The sequence below is a fragment of the Manis pentadactyla genome, chromosome 10 (genome assembly GCF_030020395.1).
Source record: "Manis pentadactyla isolate mManPen7 chromosome 10, mManPen7.hap1, whole genome shotgun sequence".
NCBI lineage: Eukaryota > Metazoa > Chordata > Mammalia > Pholidota > Manidae > Manis > Manis pentadactyla.
Genome location: NC_080028.1, coordinates 75986117 through 76005635, shown reverse-complemented (window position 1 = coordinate 76005635; position 19519 = coordinate 75986117). Strand labels below are relative to the sequence as shown.

The 19519-nt window shown below is 40.9% G+C and overlaps 1 protein-coding gene across 4 annotated transcripts in view; it reads right to left on the bottom strand.

Moving 5' to 3' along the window:
- Positions 1 to 19519, bottom strand: part of LOC118928117 (acyl-coenzyme A synthetase ACSM1, mitochondrial-like) — a 43576-nt gene that overhangs the window by 14998 nt on the left and 9059 nt on the right. The window contains exons 1-5 of one of the 4 annotated variants that reach the window (XM_057487000.1): positions 17203 to 17343; positions 14189 to 14427; positions 5453 to 5543; positions 3046 to 3253; positions 1461 to 1601 (exon numbers count right to left, since the gene is read on the bottom strand). In XM_057487000.1, coding sequence (XP_057342983.1) covers positions 1461 to 1601; positions 3046 to 3253; positions 5453 to 5543; positions 14189 to 14380 — 632 coding nt within the window. In that variant the 5' untranslated portion in view covers positions 14381 to 14427; positions 17203 to 17343. Of the gene's footprint in view, positions 1 to 1460; positions 1602 to 3045; positions 3254 to 5452; positions 5664 to 14188; positions 14428 to 17202; positions 17345 to 19519 lie in introns of those variants that run through there. The other 3 variants (XM_057486998.1, XM_057486999.1, XM_057487001.1) reach the window with 3 other exon arrangements.

The following is a 19519-nucleotide window of genomic DNA, read 5'->3' as shown; positions in this document are numbered from 1 at the left end:
AGGACTGTGGCTCACCCTCAGGAGGTTACCAGTCAGGAGGACTTCTCTTCTGACCTTCAGACCCAAGAGCCCACTGAGCATCTCCTCTGGGGTGTCTCTCAAACCCAGCAGATCCTGATCTCTCCTGCCTCCCTTGGACGAATTCTTTCTACCCCACTGTTCTCTCTATTTCAGTGATGGTTCACCACGTCCACAAACCTATCCAAGCCTGAAATCTGGGAATCAACCTGGACTCCTTTTCTTATCTCCCACCTGTGGCAGCAGATCCTGTCCATTTTATCTCCTAAAATCCAAAATGTGTTAACTCCTTCATGCCTCTGGCACCTTGTCCAAGCCACCACCATTTGGGTTTCTTCAGGACCCTCTAACTGGTCTTTCAAACTCCATTCTAACTTCTCCCAACCCATTGCTCATCTTGCAGCCATAGTAATCTCAAAATACAAATCTAATCAGGTGTCTCCCTTGCAAAAACCTTTCAGTACCTCCCACTGTTTTCATAATAAACTCTGAACTTTGCACAAACGTCCACATGACCCTCCATGATCTGGGCCCTGCTCACTTTCCCAATTCCTCCAGTCCACCCCTTACATGACATTCTGACCATCAGCTATATTCAAATCTCTGAAGTTGTATGAATGGTACTTTTTATATCTTTGTGCCTTTGCTCTATCAGGCTGCACAGAAAGCCTTTCCCTTCCTCCCCCACCTTCCTCCAGGGTTTTGCTACTCAGTCCTCATCATTAGTACAGATGTCCACTGTCTGCAAGAAGCCTTCCCTGGTTGCCATCTGGTTAGTAAGTTAGAAAATATACAGAATTTTGGTCTTAATATTACTAGTTGAGGAAGGCACAGAGGGCAGACAAGGTTTGGTTTAAAATTGATTAAATGATTAACTCAAGGCTACAGCTTCAGCCTCTGTGTTTGTTCTAGGTTAGGGGCCATGGCTTGTTTCCAGCTATCATTTTCGCTAACAGAGCATGATTGAGAACTGCAAGCTTGCTTTATCCACACTGGGTGAGAGGAGAGGACCTGTCACCTCATTTGACATTGTTACAACCTTCTGTCTTTCCCCACTGAACCCTGGGAGCACAGGCAGAAACAATGGTAGTCCCACTTGTTCTTTGGGTGCCTTTGGGTGGTCTGCTTGAAAGCCTGCTGCTCACTCTCCCACCCAGCCTCTCCACATCTCCACACCTGCTCAGGCAGGACCCCAATGTGCCTCCTTTGTCATTCAGAGGCATCAGTCTGGTGAACCCTTAGGATTCCGGGCATTCACCCCTCAGACTCTAGGCAGTCTGAGCCAAGGAGAGCAGACGGGAGAAACAGGATGGAGCCAATTCTACTTACAGCTGCTTCCCAGCAGACAAATGCGCACACACACACACACACACACACACACACACACACACACACACTACACCGAATCTGTGCCCCGCCTCAGCATCAGTGCTGTTTCCTACCATAATGGGAAGGAGGAGTGGAAGGCGAGTCCATGGTTGTGTTTTGCCATCTTGGGGAGGCCTGTGGTCCCACTGGTGAAGAAGATGGTCATTGGGTCCAGGACCTTTGACTTAATACAGGTGTGATCTGGAGATGCTGATCTGCGAAGGAGAGAGAAGTCATGCTTCCTGCTTTCCCACCCTCGGGGAGAGCAAAGGAACTGATATGAGGCTTGGAGTCAGACATGGATGACTTGGATAAGTAGACTGACATTGCATTTGAAAAATGGAGAAAAGGCAATGGATTATTTTTAAATCTAACAAACACTGAAATAACATTTACTATGTTTCCCATGATGCTCTAAATGATTCACAAGTAAGAAATTGTTCAATCTTCAGAGCAACCCTAAGAGGTGAATACTGTTCTTATGTGCATTTTGCAGATGAGGAAACTGAGACCCATGGAGATTAGGCAACCTGCCTGAAGACATAGCCAGCAAAAGTGGTGGAGCCAGGATTCAAACTCAGACAGTCTGATCCACACACTGTGCTCTTAATGACGCTAAGCTTGTTTTTCACACATAACCAGCTCTTTGTGGGAATTTAACTCCCTAACCTTGGTGATGAGGGATGAGGAAGAGATAGTGAGGGAGAGTAACAGTGAAAGAAATATATGTAGATGTGCATGTGCTCTGGCATGAGCTTGAGGTGGTGGAGAGAATCTTAGTTCCCTCAGTCTGCCTTGATTCTTGGGAGTTTCTCCTAGATTGAGTGTCTCTTGTACCCGCTATGATTGTAGGTGCAAGCTTCCTATGTGTTTAGTCAGACAAACTGCAAACAATCCCAGTGCTGTAGGAAACACCAGCTTTGGCTGAGAAATGACAGCATCCCAGCTCTGAGCAACTGAAGGAAGTTTTCAAGAGTAGCTTTATTCAAGCTACTTTCATTTCATCCTCTGATTTTCAAATCTAGGAAGATGTGACTCCAGTGTAGTATTCGCCTTTTGGGGTTGAAATAAAGAGGTTTAAAAACTGACAGGGTACTTCAGGAAAACAAACTTGCATGGTTTGTGTGTGATATGAAAAATGCCAGAAGGCTCGCAGAGTTTTTGAGGTAGAGGGGTCGTTTCAAAATCAACACTTCTCTAACTTTTCCTGCAAGGTCACCCGGACCTTAGGTCATGGAAAGTTTGCTCTCCAAGCTGGCTGCCAACCACAGCCTTGAACCTTTTTCTTGCCATCTCAAGTTTTACCTTAAAAATCCGTTTTAGTCTTACATTCAACTTCTTCATATATTTATTTTTTATATAAAAACAGTATTTCAAATTCCCTACCTACAATGCAACAAAATAACCCCCTGACTTTACACATCTCCTTTGCAGAGGGGTGACTGCACTTTAGTGACAGAGTCATGGAAGTTCAATTTCCTTATTTTACAGATAAACCAATTGCAGCCAAGAGAAGGGAAGGTACTAGCCCAGGGTCACACAGCACATCAGTGAAGATCAGGGAAGAGGTTCCTGGGTCAGACCTGGTGAGCTTCAGTACTTGTCCACCAGCACCTGGGAGTGAATGGCGTTCTGCCGTTCCTCAGGCCATATACTCACTTAACCAGTGATCGGAAGTCCAGCCAACCTTCACGGCTGTGGTCAGACACCAGGAGCTTCGTTTTCAGAGCAGGACACTCGGAAGCCACAGAGTCCACCTCGGGGGCAAGGGTATCTGTAGTCACAATGCCCTTGGCTTTGGACATCTGTAGACGGTAGAGAATGTCCCTGGCAGTCAGCTGGGTGGTGCCTGGCATAAAGATGATCCCTGAGGATGAGAAAGTGACTTGTCTTTCACAACTGGGTGCTTCAGGTCTGGCTTATGTGCACAGAAATCCTCCAACCTGTTGCTGTGCAAATTATGCTCTGAAGACCAGTAGCACCATCAGCACAGACAAGGACAGGGTCCCACGCCCCCACCCAATCCTACTGCAGGGGAATCTGCATTTTAGCAAGATCTCCAAGTGAGTCCAATGCACGTTAAGATTTGAAATGCCTGCCCTAAACTTCCTACTCTAGATGGATCTAGCCAGCAGACAGGTGGATCCTACTTTACACACCTTTGCATGGGGTTTGGGAATACAGGTGTGCAAGGACGGTGCCCCTGACATCAGGAACAGCTGCGTCCCTGCCCCATTTTTCTCCCCACTTCCCTCTCTGTCAGTCCCTGTGTCCTCTTGAATATCGTCTCTCTCCTTCATTCTTCATATCCAAATTCAGCCATTGTCCTCTGAACTCTCCTCCCTCCCCTTCCATTTTCCATCACCAACAATTAGTTCAAGCCTTCATGGCCCTGATTTGATTCTAATGTCTCCACTGATGCCCTGTCCTGAACCCTCCCATTACCCATCTTCCGCATTATCACCGGCTAATGTTCCACAGAGCAATGACTTTTCCCCTCCACACTTCTTCCCTTCACTAACGTCTGTACCCTCTCTCCAGAAAAGCACCACACGCCTGACATTGGCAGGCACTGCCCATCCTTCACCTTTCTCTCCCACAACTCTATTCTCTATTTCAATATGTCCTTTCTTGATAAAGGTTACTCCTGATGCTGAGTCTTTGCATATGCTGTGCCCACTTTTGGAATTTTTGCTTCTACTCGTCTTTGATTCTGCTTATCCCAGAGGGCTCAGACCATGTCTTGGACTTCCATGGGCTGTGTCTTAGCTCTACAGATGACACAGCATCTCTATACTCCCTCTGCTGTGGCCGTTAATCCTTGACACTAGGTGACCTTGATAGATCACGATACATTAATCAATGATTTTTATCTGTGAGAGAATATGAACAAGGGCATGAGAGATTGTTGTAAAAGCATGCATGATAGAACTGAAGTAATTCAAAAAAGAATCCGTGACTGCCATACGGATTCCAAATTGTATAGATTAGTAGACAGGCAATTAAAAGGGGAAAGAATATCTCTAAAGAATGTTGGCTAATGAATGTAGAAGGAATGATATAAATAGAAAATCCTCATATAAAGCCACCATAAAATATTCAATTCAGTCAACAATCACCAGTGGATTCTCAAACCAGAGGTGAAAGACAGCTGGGAAACAGGATACCATACACCATCTCGTAAGAATTACACCACAGATCACTTACTAATTACAAAGGGAAATGGTACCTTTTTACAAAGGTAGATACCACCTCTCTAAAGTGATAAAACAACTTCCTGTAATCCCCTGATGTTGTACTGAGAAAGACACAATATTGACCTTCTTGGACTCCTGATAAAAGCATTTAACCTCAACCTAATCATGAAGAAAGTCAGAAATGCAAATTTGGAGGGACCTCAAACAACTGGCTTAGACACTTGAGAAACGTCACTGTCATGAAGAAAAGGCTAGAGAGATATTCTGGACTAAAGGAGGCTGAAGACACACAGCAACTAAACCTGATCCACGAGCCTCAGCTGGATTTGGGTTTAAATAAAAAATTGCCAGGAAGGAGATTATTGAGACAATTGAGGAATCCGGACTCTGGTTGTATATCAGGCAGCTACCATGTGTCAGTGTCAGCTCCCTGTGCACTGGTGCGGCCACATGAAGGGATGTCTTGGATCGTAGCAGATGCGAGGTGGAGGTGCAGTGTTTCCAGTGTCCATCCAGTGCTTATGGGTGTCACCATGTCTGCAACTGATTCTTAAATGACTCAACGGGGGCACGGGGCTCAAATATGGCAAAATGTTAATACTTGATGAATCTTAAGAGAAAGTAGGAATTCTGAGACTGTGGAAGACAAAGTCTGTGTATGTGTATGAAGGAGAGAACTATGACATTCTGTTTGACAGTGTGAGTGGGAGGGATGGTGTGAGAAGGAGTAAAAGAATATTTGAGGGAGACTGAGAAACAGAAGGACTATGAAGAAATAAGAAGGTCAGAGAAGAGAAAGTAGCTAATATTCCAGGACCAGCTGGCCCCAAGCCAGCCAGAAGGTCTCCTGGCATCTCTGAGATACTGACCTGTTCGCATGCAGCCCATGGTCACCAGCCACCACTCAGGCACTCGGGGAAGAATCAAAGCCAGACGGTCTCCCGGCTGCAGGCCACAGGTCTGCGTGAAGACGTTGGCCGCTCGGCAGGATAAGTCAGTCACCTCTCTGAAACTCCACTTCACTTCATCGCCTTCGTCATTCACCCACCAGAGGGCTGGGCTGGGACCTCTCTTCCCCTCCTGGCCAAGACCATACACTGTGAGTTACTTCCTGCTTCAGAGGAAAAGGGTACTGACTTGGCCAGTCCATTACCATAGTCAAGTTCCAGTAAGAGTGTAGCTAAGCACTGAGATACCATTTTGAATCATTTATAGATGCAAGAGAAGGTGGGGGTGGGATGTGATCCGGTTAACTTCTCTATGGTAGCCACCTGCTCTCACGTCATGAAAAACTATGAATAGCCCTCATGTCACTTACTGAAGACTTAACATTAATTTCCCCATGTGTCTGTCTTAGTTCCATTTGGACAGTAGGGTAATCTCTGCCCCTGTTTTCTCATCTGTGAAATGGGTGCAGTAGTACTACCCAGAAGGTAGTAAAGTTTAAATTAGTTATTTGAAAGGTAAAGTGTGTATGATGGCACCTGGCACACAGTAGGTGCCCAATAAAATTACTATTATTATTATAGCAAAATAAAAGAGGCTAATTTAATTCCTGAATATCTGGGGGAACTTGTTTTAAATTAAGGTGCCTGTAGAGGTGAAATCATCAAGAAGGCAGATGAGGAAGCTCCAGGCCCTCATTCCCTCACAGAAACATCAAGTAAACAGATGACAATAGCTCTGTATTTTCTGCAGCAACCAACAAATGCCCAAATAATAAAAAGCCATACTCAGAGTGGTGGGACACTTTCTGTTGTTTTGATCCCCTCACACTCTCTCTGGTGTGGTGCAGTGTGGCTGGGAGGAAGCCACCCATTCCCAGTCCCTGCCTTGCAGCAGAGGGGAAAGAGTGTGACTTGTCTGCAATGTTCTGGCTTGTCTGGAGGCTGCCTGGAGGACTGGTTTCTGTCCCATCTGACTTGGGGTCCAGATAGGAATGGTGACACAGCTTGAATATTAGGTTGGAGGTGTCTGAAAGCAGTAGCAGATGCCACAGAGCATGGGAACTGTAGACATGTGGCTAGAAGGTAGTGGGGTTATGTATTTTAAGTGATGCAGGAAAAAACCCCTAGCAACCAAGAATTATGTATTTGGCAAAACTGTCATTCAAAATGAGGGAAAAATTAGGATATTCCCAGACAAAAATTTTCTCAGAAAAGATTATCAACAAACATTGGGGGAGTTCATTACCACTAGACTTGCTCTACAGGGTTCATTACCACTAGACTTGCTCTTCAAGGAATGCTAAAAGTATTCCAAGTTTTAATAAAAGGGCATTGGAGAGTAACTAAAATACAAAAATATAAAGCACTTTGATAAAGATAAATACATAGACAAATATGAAAACACATTATTATAATTTTGGTTCATAATTCCAATTTTCTTTCACAATACTTGAAAGATAAAAGCATAAAAAATTATAAATTTATATTAGTGGGTATGCGATATATAAAGAGTAATTTGTGACGTCAATAAAACAACGTGGAGAGGTGAGATGGACCTGCAAAAGAGTAGGGCTTTTGCATGTGAATAAAGTTAAATTGTTATTAGGTTAGAACAGATTGTTATAACTTTAAGATGTTATATGTAATCCCCGTGGTGCCCATAAATAAATTATCAATAGAATATTCACAAAAGGAATTGAGAAGGGAATTAAAACATATCACTACAAAAAATCAAGTAAACACAAAGGAAAGCAGTAAGAGGAAAGAAGGGACCAAAAAACTATGACATCAAGGAAACAATAAACAATATGGCAACAGTAAGTCCTCCCTTATTAGTAATTACTTTAAATGTAAGTGGACTAAATTTCCCAAAGGATGCAGGTTGGCAGAATGAATTTAAAAAAAAAACAGGATCCAACTATATGGTGTCTACAAAAGTTGTTAATTCTATATGATGAAATATGGTAAAACCAATCAAGAATACTTTCAGAATTTTTTTTTTGCAATAAAAATCCCACAATACAACTTTAAAAAGCAAAACCATATTTACATTATAACTGAAATTTATATAGTAGTATCCATTTACACATTCTCTATGTATTTACTAAGTTCTCATTATTTCTTAGAAATGATTCTTAAACCAAAAGGATACAATGGTGAACATGACATATGTAAACACACATGTGTAAATGGTTTTAAATTTTTATGGCCAATTTTCATTTTCTTGTTTAAATCAACTTTCTCATTTTCCTCATGTTTTCAATAATGAGCATGCTTTTTAAAAAGACTATTTTTAGGGAATATCCAAAACAAAACATGTCCATAGTAAAATTTCATGGAATGCAGAATACGAACAGAAAAATTTCTACAGCATTCTTGTCACATTTTGACTCCCTGAAGTTCAACACCTGGCAATTGTTTGGTGTGTATACTTCAGCAATTTTTTCCCACAAAAATATGATCGTACCATCTTTGCATCATATGATTGGAATAAAAGAGTGTATCTCACCTGAGGTAAGACTAATATATGTATATACATACATGAATATTCATTTCTATGAAAAAATCAGTGCTATGGAAAAAATTCTTGCCCAATAGATTAAAGAAAATTAGCAAGTGTGAATGACTGGTTATGCACTCCTTATATAAAGAATAGTAGAGTAAGTAGTATTCCTGTAGGAGTTTTAAAAATGACGGAGAAGCTAGTATATCAAGGTAGAAAACAATTGTTATTCAGAATTCAGAGAGTGTAACATAATTCAGACAACAGCTCTTACAGTTTTTAAAAGATATTGCTTAAACCTAAATGTCCATCAGTAGATGAATGGATAAAGAAGAGGTGGGACATATACACAATGGTATACTATTCGGCCATAAGAAAGAAACAAATCCTACCATTTGCAACAACATGGATGGAGCTGGAGGACATTATGCTCAGTGAAATAAGCCAGGCAGAGAAAGACAAGTACCAAATGATTTCCCTCATTTGTGGAGTATAAGAATGAAGCAAAACTGAAGGAACAAAATAGCAGCAGACTCAGAGACTCCAAGAATGAACTAGTGGTTACCAAAGGGGAGGGGTGGGGGAGGGCAAGTGGGGAGGGAGGAAGAAGGGGATTGAGGGGTATTATGTTTAGTACACATGGTGTGAGGGATCACGGGGAGAACAGTGTAGCACAGAGAAGGCACATAGTGGATCTCTGGTAACTTGCTGCACTGATGGACAGTGACTGCGTTGGGGTGTGGGTGGGGACTTGATAATATGGGTAAATGTAGTAACCACATTGTTTTTTCATGTGAAACCTTCATAAGAGTGTATATCAATCATACCTTAATAAAAAATTTAAAAAAAAGATATTGCCTAAGCAGTTATAGATTTTTGTGCTAATGGTTAATCTGATGTGATATTGAAATAGGACTATTTTCAAGGAGATAAAAACAACTTTGAAACTGGATTTAAAGTTTTAACATTTATACAGTGAGGTTAAAGCTAAAGAGATTGAGAAATCGTTTTAAAGATAAAATGCTTAGTAACTAACTCAGAAATAAGAAAGGAATGAACAACCAATATACAAGGCAACATGGTTGAATCTCAAAAACATTGTGCTGAGTAAAAGAAACCAGACACAAAAGGGTGCATCCTATAGTACCCCATTTTTATGAAACCCTTGGGAAGAGAAATATAATCTCTTGTGACAACGGATCAGTGGTTATCGGGGGCTCAGGGTGGGAACAGATGGGGACTGACTGGGAAAGGATAAAAGGAAACTTCTGAGGTGATAAAAATGTCCTAAAACTCAAACTTTACACCTAAAATGTGTGCATTTTATTCTATGTAAATCATCAACATAGTTGATTTAAATAAATAAAAACCTACATGGTTAATCTTTGCTAATCTCCAACTAAAATACACTCTGAAGAAGGGAAATTGGGAAGGTAGATCAATTACTTAGGTGATTCATGAATGAGATGATTCTTTCTGAATATTAAAACACCTATGAGTTTATTGCCTAGAGAAAGAACTTGCTGCAGCATTAATTACAGGGAAGTACAAGCTAAAATTCAGTGATTTCTGTAAATTAATGGTAGAATGTGATAGATTGATATAATTTAAATCCTTATTGACATCATTAGAACACTTTACCCAACAATAATATGATTCGATTGTTTTCCATTACATTTGGTATGTTTCCCAACCTCAAGACAATTCAAACTTTTAAAATAGAGTATGTTTTCTGACTGCAATGAAATTAAACTAGAAATCGTTAACAAGATTATGAGAAACCCACCCCAATTATCTGGAAACTAACGAATACACTTCTGTATAATCTATGGGCCAGAGAAGAATCGAAATGGCAAATTGAAAATACTTTAGACTGAATGATAATAAAATATGACATATCAAAATGTGTGTAATGAACTTAACAGGACTGTTAGTGGGAAATTTATATTTTTAAATGTATGTGTTAGAAAAGAAGGAAGTACAAAAGGCAAGGATATAAGCTTCCATCTCAAGAAGCTCAAGAGAGAAGAGCAAATCAAACCAAAGTAGAAGGAAAGAAATAATAAAGTTAAGAGCATTCATTAATGAAATGGAAAACAAATATACAACAGAATATCAGTAAAGCCAAAGCTGGTTTTGAAAAGTTAATAAAAATAGACAAACTCTTAGGAGGACTTATTAAGGGAAAAAAAAGACAATAAACATATTAACAATATCAGGAATGAAAAAGTGTACATTACTACAATTCTTCCCGACATTAAAATAACAATAAGAGAAAATTATGAGTAATGTTATGCCAATAAACCTGACAATTTGAACAAATTGCTCAAAAAGTAATACAACTTGCCAAAGCTGACAGAATCGAAATCTTAATAATTTTGTATCTCTTAAAGAATTAAATCCATTACTAAAAGCTTTCCTACAATGAAAAATCCCCAGGATTTATGGCTAAAATTGTGGTATGCATACTAGCATGTTAAGAGTTTGACTTGAAAAACTGATGCTTTTTTTTTAAGAAAATGAGGATAATGAACTAAGATATGATATGAAAAAGAACTTCCAACATCAGCACTCTCGGGAAGACTCATGCCAGAAGATGATCATCAAAAACCCCAACAAAGATCCACGCACTGCTACAGCTGTAGATGCACACATCCCACCAGTTCCTGGACTTGCCATGGGAATGAAGAAGGAGATATCTAAGCTGGCCTGTGCATATGGTAAAACAACAAATTGACTGGATCTATACTGTTGGAACTCAACCAAGAATTAGGAGAACTGCAAATTGTAGCGCTCCAAAATCTTACAACTACAGACTATCTATTGTTAAAAGAACATATGGGATGTGAACAGTCCCCAGGAATGGGTTGTTTTAATTTGATTTCTCTCAGACTGTTCAAGTTCAGTTGGACAATATCCACCATATCATAGATAAGTTTTCACAAATGCCTAAGGCGCCTAACTGGTTTTCTTGGTTTCACTGGAGATGGCCGGTAATTACAGGTATGCTTTGGTTATGTAACTATACTCCTATTATGTTAATGTGTGAGTGCAATTTAAGTAGTAGCTTAAAACCTATACATGCTGAAGTTACTCTACAAGAAGATATGTCAAAGAAATAATCAATCTTCCCATGTTTTCTTCCGCCTGCTACTTCTATAGCTTTTCTTCTTCCTTCCTAACTACAACCCTTAAATAGAATTCATGCCTCATATCAAATTTATCGAGTATCATAATTCTTCCAAGTGGCAAAGACACCTCAAGACAAATGCTGGGCAAAGAAGCCACAGGGCATAAATATTCAAAGAAGTAAAAAGCTAACCTTTTCAAACAATAAGGCTTCTCTCTCACTTACCAACTTCACATTTCCCTGTATGGCCCCGGAAGATGACTGGTTAGCCAGAGACAGGTAAGATTCCTCAAGGGAGGAACAACCTAAGACAGGCACAGTCGCAGGGGGGCCATCAGGTGAGAAAAAGGGGGATCAACAGAGGTGAGGCTTAGAACCTCACCCCCCCGTTCTGAGAGAAATCTTATGCATACGTGGATGTTTTATTGCCCTGGTCTAGCTTGGATTAACACATAGTCTACAGGCACACACCTGATCATCTACATTTGCTCTCTTACAACACTAAACTCTGTTTTCTACCTTTATCTTGTATCTACCTACCACTTCAGCATTTTATTAAAAATAATAATAATAAAGAGAGAAATGTGGTATCCACATATAAATCAAGTATAAAAACCAAATGAGTATTCATATTTGAACTGACTGTTTATAGTTCATAATGCATGAGCAAAACCAAAAGTTTCTGTGATGACTGCCCTTGTACTGTTCACTATGTAACTTATTCATTATGTAAGAATTTGTTCTCCATGTAAGAACTTGTTTGTTATGCCTCAGAAGATTGGAGACTGATGAAAATTAGGCTTGGGGTGGATTAATGATTGTGCATTGAGCATTGGCTGCCCTATACAGAATTTTATTGTTGTTAACAACCATTTGATCAATAAATATGAGAGATGCCCTCACACACACACACACACACACACACACAAAATATATATATATATATACACACACACTTCCAATTGTAAAATAAATAAGTAACCGGGATGTAATGTATAGCATAAGGAATATAGTCAAAATATTGTAACAACTTGGTATGGTGATAGCTGGTACCTAGAATTATCATGTATATAAATGTTGAATCACTGTGTTGTACACCTGAAACTAATATAATACTGTGTGTAAACTACCCTTCAATAAAAAATAATTATCTAAAAAAAAAAAAAGAAAATGAGGATAATTACATATTAATTATATCTCAATACAATGAAAAAATGAGAACAGTGATAACTTTTAAATTCTTTATTTAGAAGAGCACCTGGTGCATAATTAATGTCCAGTAAATATTTAATGAATGAATAAACAGAAAGAAACTCTGGGACATAAGTAAGCAATGATAAAGAAATTCTGGGTTAAATCTAAAGATGGGATCAAGTTTTTATTTCTTTGGCTGAAGGGGGGGTGTTATTTTTCTAAATTTGACAGTGATCAAATTTTCTGGATGTAGATTATGGCCAAACTTAAATATAGCTAGCTCTCACATTGATTATAATTGAACTTACAAAGAAGGTGTTCTAAATATAATTTTAAATTGTTGTGGTGTGTTATTCCTGTGTGGATTGCCTTTGATAAGAAATGGGTGTGCTCACAGGCTCACCAAATGATCAGTGTGTACACAACGTGGGAGACAAGTCTTGGGGCATCAATTCGTTTGGATATTGATTGGTTGGTACCCAGATTTGAAAAGGAATTTACCAAGGAAGATTTCTCTAAAGACCTGGAAGTTAAAACTTAAAACTCTTTGCATTGTGTTTAATTGGGAAATAATATGTGTTATGCCATTAATAGAAAAATTGGGATACTGTTTTTACACCAGAGGCTGCAAACTGAGAGCCTACAGGATCCAGACAGGTAACATACATGGGAGGACTGCCAAGTTCCTCTGGACATGCACAGCCATGCATCTCCCAAGGCAGCAATTACCATTTCAGCTCTACTGGTTGCTGCCATAAATGAATGAACATTGAGTATCCTGAGATGTGATTTTACAAAAGGAGCCCCAAAGCCCGATTCTGATTCCTGTACTCCGTTGCCTTCTTTGCATGAGAACTTCCTGTGCTAAAGCTTCTCCTAGTCAATGACATGTTTCCAACACATATTCCTCTATTCCTACATACCCATTTAGAACACACCGATGGGAAGTAAACGGCCCGTTGCTAAAATACCAACAACCAGCTCATGGCCAGGCACCAATGTTGTTTATCATAGACTAGTTCTGCTGCTGTTCAAGGTGCTGCACGCATTCACATTCATTCAACAAATAGCTTTAATGTGCCAGGCATATTCTATACGCTGGGGAAACAACAGTTAAAACACTAAAAATTCCACAACCTCATGGAACATACGTTCTAGCGCCAGCGATACTACACGTGTATTAGAATTACAAAAGATACAGACTCTGTGAATACCATGGAGGATTCCTTTGTGGGATGCTGGGACAAAAGTCTCATAGATTCAGAGGAATGTGAGGATCCTTTTAAACTGTACAGGTCCAAGGACCATTACTAACTGTTTATGTAAAATTAAGGAATTACATCCAGGAGCCACAAAAGATAGACCATATTAAGCAATTTGGAATGCTTGGCAGCACATAAATTCATTTCTTTGAGCAAATATGATGGGATCAAGAGCCAGGCAATATGGAGCAAGAGCATTAAGCTGTTGAGTTGTTTTTCAGCTTTGTGGTTAATGTATACTTGGCTATATTTATTTAGCAATATTTAATTTAAATTTCATCGGGGACTGGTAGGAAGAATTTGCCCCTGTTATTTTTGCCAAACAGAACTTAACCTCACCTAAGCTCTACTTACCTCTCCTAACACATGAACTGAGGAGTCTAAATTCTAAAATCTAAAGAGGAAAAATGAAGTCATATGTTTTGTTTACTTTGCCAGTTTCTTTATCTAGAAGAATGCTTGACACATGTCAGGGAGTTGCCATGTGTTAGATGAATTGAATGAATGAAGACTGAAAGAAACAGAATGAATGAATTTGTATGCCCTCTCGAATATGGGTGCCTCCTCACCTTCTCCATCTGAGTCCAGTAATCTAGTACATTGCTTGCAAAGTTAAATTCCTTCGGTACAGTGTGGTCATTCCATCTTGGGGCTCCAGCTCCTGATAAAGACTGACAGTGCTGGTGCCAAGGGGCAGGGTGGAAGCCACGGTAGAATTTGCAGATTCTCCTGAGGACCCAGAACCTCGTCAGCCACTGCATGGTGGGGCAGTCCTCAGGTTGCAGGCCCAGAATTCTCAGATCACCACCTGCAGTGGGAAGAGAGGCTAACGGGTTGGTCATGGAGCAGGAATTTCCTCTACAAAATGAACCTCCTTGGTTAATTGCTAGAGTAGTAACTTTGTTTCAGCTCAGCAGAATTTGGAAGGCAAGTCTCATTGATTTAGGTAGGGCTTTCTCTTCTCAGCTGAGGACCTACAGGCAGAAAGTGATAGGGAGGGGCCATAGCTAGCAGCTGAGGCTGATTCACATTCCTGAGGGTCTCCTTCTGGGATTTAAGCTTGGGATGCCAGCCACATGGCCCTCCCCTTGTGTTACAAATTTTCCATTTTAAAAGCTCTGCACCACTTGCTATTGTTGATCAAGAGACCTCTCTTCCCACCTATCCAACTGTGTGGTTCCCATGGAAGTGGTCGTGTTTTTAGATGATTCTACTGCCCATCCAAAATTAATGAGCAGGCATCCCCTGTGATTTTTAATCCCAACTGGACTAACCATAATCCTTTTCTAAAACCTGTGTGTGTGCTTGTTTCTGCAGGGTATATGCAGGGGTCTCTGGTGGAAGCCATGAACTAAACATTTTGGGAAGTGGTGGTGGCCATGATCCCTGCATATGAATATGAGTGCTCTGTGTGACAGAAAGTGCATGTGTGAACCAGCAGTCTTTCCTGCCTAACATTAGCTGTCTGTCACTTGCAACTGTAAGGATATTGCCAAAAATACACCACCATACTCAGAACAAACAAGGTTAATATCTCAGCACTTTCCCTTCTGGGCTGGGAACTGGCCCCGGGGTCTCCCCAGGATGCTGGCCTGGGGAGTTATTACTAACCCATCAGAGTTGACCCAAGAAATGGAACTTCATTGCCACTCCAGATCCCCAAAAATGCCCCTAACATGGGTGCTGAATCCTCATTTATTAGGGTCCTTCTTGAAGTTTGATTGTGGAAATTATCTTAAGCTAGAACTATCTTTTCAGGAGAAGACTGACGAAAACCACTTCACAAACAGCTTTGAGATTCAATCACTTTATCTCTGCAAACAATTAACCCCTTCAGTTTCAAAATTAGATAATATTGTTTGATAGACAGATCAAACCAAAATTGACTCAGTTTACTTCCAGGCAGTTTAAACCTGTAGCAACCTAACCACAATTAAGTTTGACGCTGCCCCCGCCATGCAGTCCTAGCAGGTGACCCCTCTAAATATGCAGCTGGGGTTACGAGGATATAAAAGAGGATAGGCAAATGGAAAGCTCGTTTCCTACAGTTTGCTTTCCATGTGGATTCTGGGCCACATGAACTAATACATGACCCCTTCCTTTTTAGTGTCTGTCAATCAACAGTACCATCTTTTGTTTTATCAGAGCACTTTTGGTCAAGAAAGACACTAAGGTATCAGCTGGCTCAGACCTGGTCCTATGTGCTGTATACTATACAGTATCCATACTATACCAATTATCTATCACTATCTATATCTATAACCATATCATATTTTTAACTATATGACTATGCCTATATCTATGTCTGTACTTATCTAGGAATATATTGATATCTATATGTCTATCACTATATATAACTAACTGTAACTACATCTGTATCTATAACTATATTATATGTATATGTATTCCTCACAATGCCTGACATAATAAGTACTCAACAAAATATTAGATTCTTCCCCTTTTGTCATAATTCAGAAATCTAGGAGATGAAAATTGGGGAGAGAAGAGCCAGTGTGCCCTCAGAATGTCTGAATTACAGAAAAATGCATTTTTTTCATTCATCAAATATTGTGGATCTCCTCTGTGCCATATAATGTTTAGAGACCAACAGAGATGAATTAGACCGCTAGAGCTCCTCCCCTCTGGAGATGACAGTCAAAGCACAGCCTGTGAACTAGTGGCTAAAGAGCAATCTTTCGAAATGCTTTAAAGTGTATTTTGAAATCACTTTGGCAGTGTGGAATTGAGAGGGGGCTGGCTCATTCCATGTGCCCAAGTACACAGTACCTTGAAGAATTCCTGCAACAGCTTTGGTTTCTTAAGCCTTTGGACTGGAAAAGCTATTTACTTTTCTAAGAAAACATACTTAATATGTTGTAGGTACCTCACAGTTACAGAGCCAGGTTTGACTTCACTGCTACCAGCTGGATGATCTTGGCCAGTTTTTGTCTCTGAATGAGGTCATAGTAATACCTACCACCTAGCTTCCCAGAAAGTCAGCATGATGATCTATACAATTCACTTTGCCAGCACTGTGTCTAATACACAGAAAAGGCTCAAAAAATGCTGAGGTGCCTCTAATTCCCAGTAAATACTGAAGTCAACCATCCAGTTAAATATTAAAAAACACCTATTTAAAAAAATGAAAGGCATTCACTTTATATAATATGAACCTACTTCTGCATAGTAGAGATTTCTTTTGAGTGTCCACCTTCTGTATCTTTTTTTAGTTCCCTTTGCACTTTCCTCTCACCGCCCATTGTATGAAGAGCTGCCTAACATTAAATCCATCTCCGTCTGTGGCCAGCTACTGTGCTAGGCAGATTACATGGATATTCCCATGTATCCCTCTCACTCAATATCACCATCCTCATTTTGCAGATAAGGAAGTGATGTATCCAAGAAGTTGAAATTTCCCCAAGATCAGCCAACCTGTAAGTGGCATTGCCAGAACTTGAAACTGGACCTTCAGATTTTAAGTTCAGAGCTCTGTATGTATTTTGCTGCCTTGTGGCAGGTACACACACACACACATACCCACCTACACACACATGAAAGGAGCTGTCATTCACTTCTGTCTTACCTGTCCCGTCTAGGAAGCAGCTGGGCTAGGTCTCAAGCTGGTACAGAAAAGCAGACTCTACATGTCCAGCTCTCTCTGATCTGCAACCCCGAGGAGTGTGCACCCACAGAGCTGGCCACTGCTAGAGCAGAGAACTTGGCAGCAACTGGATGATTGAGGGGGAGGAGATGCTTGAGTAGAACAGGGCAGAAAACCACCATAGGCCTCCACGGAGAGAGGACCATCAGTTAAAAAGCAATCTATGTGCAGTCTCAGATTCCTCTGGGATGTACTGTGGCGTGTGTGAACAAAGAAAGTCCAATGGGGCATGTCCCCCGGTTCTGCCTGGCTAACCTGCTCTGCTTTCCCAGCCCTGTCCCTCCAACATTTTCATTTAAATGACAGTCAAGTGGTAATGTGGCCCAGTAGTTAAAGCCTGTGCTGAGGAGGCAGGAAGATTTGGGTTTAAGCCTCAGGTCTGCCACTTAGTCCCTGGACCCAGGAGGGATATAGGAGATGGAATTGTACTCACGAGTGGGCAGAGAAAAATGACCCCCCAAAAAAGTCATCAATGACTCCATCAAAAAGCTGGATATCAGTTCCTGTTAATACTCCTGCTCTTCTGAAAAAATGCCCCTACTCTGCTCACTTCTCCCAACCGTTACTCCTTCTGTGGGCTGACTGCTTCTCTTGGTGGACTGAAGGCATAGTTAAAGGTGATTAAAATTAAGTAAGAGGTTGCTACTGAGCAGAGTTCACGCAGCTGGTGTGCTGTGCCCAGATTGGCTGCGGCCTTGATCGCTGAGGCAGATACATTCTCTTGTCCCCCAGCCCTGCCCTGCACACTCACCCCTCTCAAACATTAACCTCTAGTTCCTAGTTGTTTATCTGAGCCCTGCAAGCTGCTTCCTCCTGCAGGAGCCCCATGAATCTCCACTGCCCACTAGTGGTGATGCTGGATCACTCCATTTCCCAGCTGAGGAAACTGAGGCAGAGGTGGGCAGGGCAGTCCTCTGCAGTAACAGAACTAGAACTCAAACACACCCATTCAATTAAAAGAGTTAGCTACTCTCCCCACTGATCTTTGGCTTTGTCCTTTTAGGTAAGAGAATACTACTTCTTCCTTTCTCTTCTTTTTTTTGCTATAACTGTGCATGATTACCTCTAGTCTTAATTACTCAACATTTTCCTTTATTGATTCCATTAAAAATTAAATAAAAAACAAAAATATATTAAGCCAAATGAAACTGTACCATGACTATAATTAGGAAATTGCCACAAGGGAAGAAACTAAAGATGAATACAATGAAATTTAGTTATTAAATCCAATTTGGATGTAGTTGCTTGCCAAATATTTGAGACAAGTCTTGTTCATTTTTTGTTAAAAAGGGAAATAAAGGTTTCATCGGTTACTTATTGCTATAATAATGCTGCATAACAAACAGCTCTCAAGTCTCGGTGGCTTACACACACCTATTTCTCTCTCACAGGTCTGAGACCAGCGGCGCTCCAGAGCATGCTCTTCTCACAGTGGATGGCAGAAGCACCCAAATCAAGCCAAACCACGGAAGGACATTTTAAACCTCTGCTTGCACCATGCCTGCTAACATTCCCTTGGCGGCAGCAAAGTACAGAACCAAGTTTAACCTCATGGAACACAGCTATATTCCTCCCTTGAGGAGGGGTGGTGGTGGGGTGAGTAGAGAGTGAATATTTGCTGAATAACAAATATTATCTGTTCAAATCTATGATAGAGGAATGGAAACCACAGAAATGGCAAACTGAAACTTCCTAATTGGCTTAAGTGACAAGAACTGGAAAAGGACTGGCTTAACCCAAGCATAATTCAGGGCCTAGTGGTAAGCTCGCTCTGGTTCCGAACAAAATCAGGGTTCTTTCAGCAAAGAACAGGATGGTGTGGAGGTGGTGGAGGAGAACGGCCACTGGGCAGGTGTACCAGTCTGCAAGGGCTGCTCTGACAACACACCATACTCCTGGTGGCTTAAACAACAATTATTCTCTCACAGATCTGGAGGCTGGAAATCCAGGATCAAGGTGCTGGCAGGGTTGGTTTCCTTCGGCTTGCAGATGGCTGTCCTCACACGGCTGCCCCTCTGTGCATGCACTCCAGGGGTCTCTCTGGGTGTCCCAGTCTCCTTGTCTCATAAGGACACCAGTGAGACCAGATTAAGGCCACCCTCAACACTGCATTTAACTTAGTCAGCTTTTTAAAGCCTTACCTCCAAATACAGTCATGTTCTAAAGTCCTGGGGGTACCTTCAACATATGAAATTTGGAGGACACAATTCAGTCCAGAATAGGTTAAAAAAAAAACAAC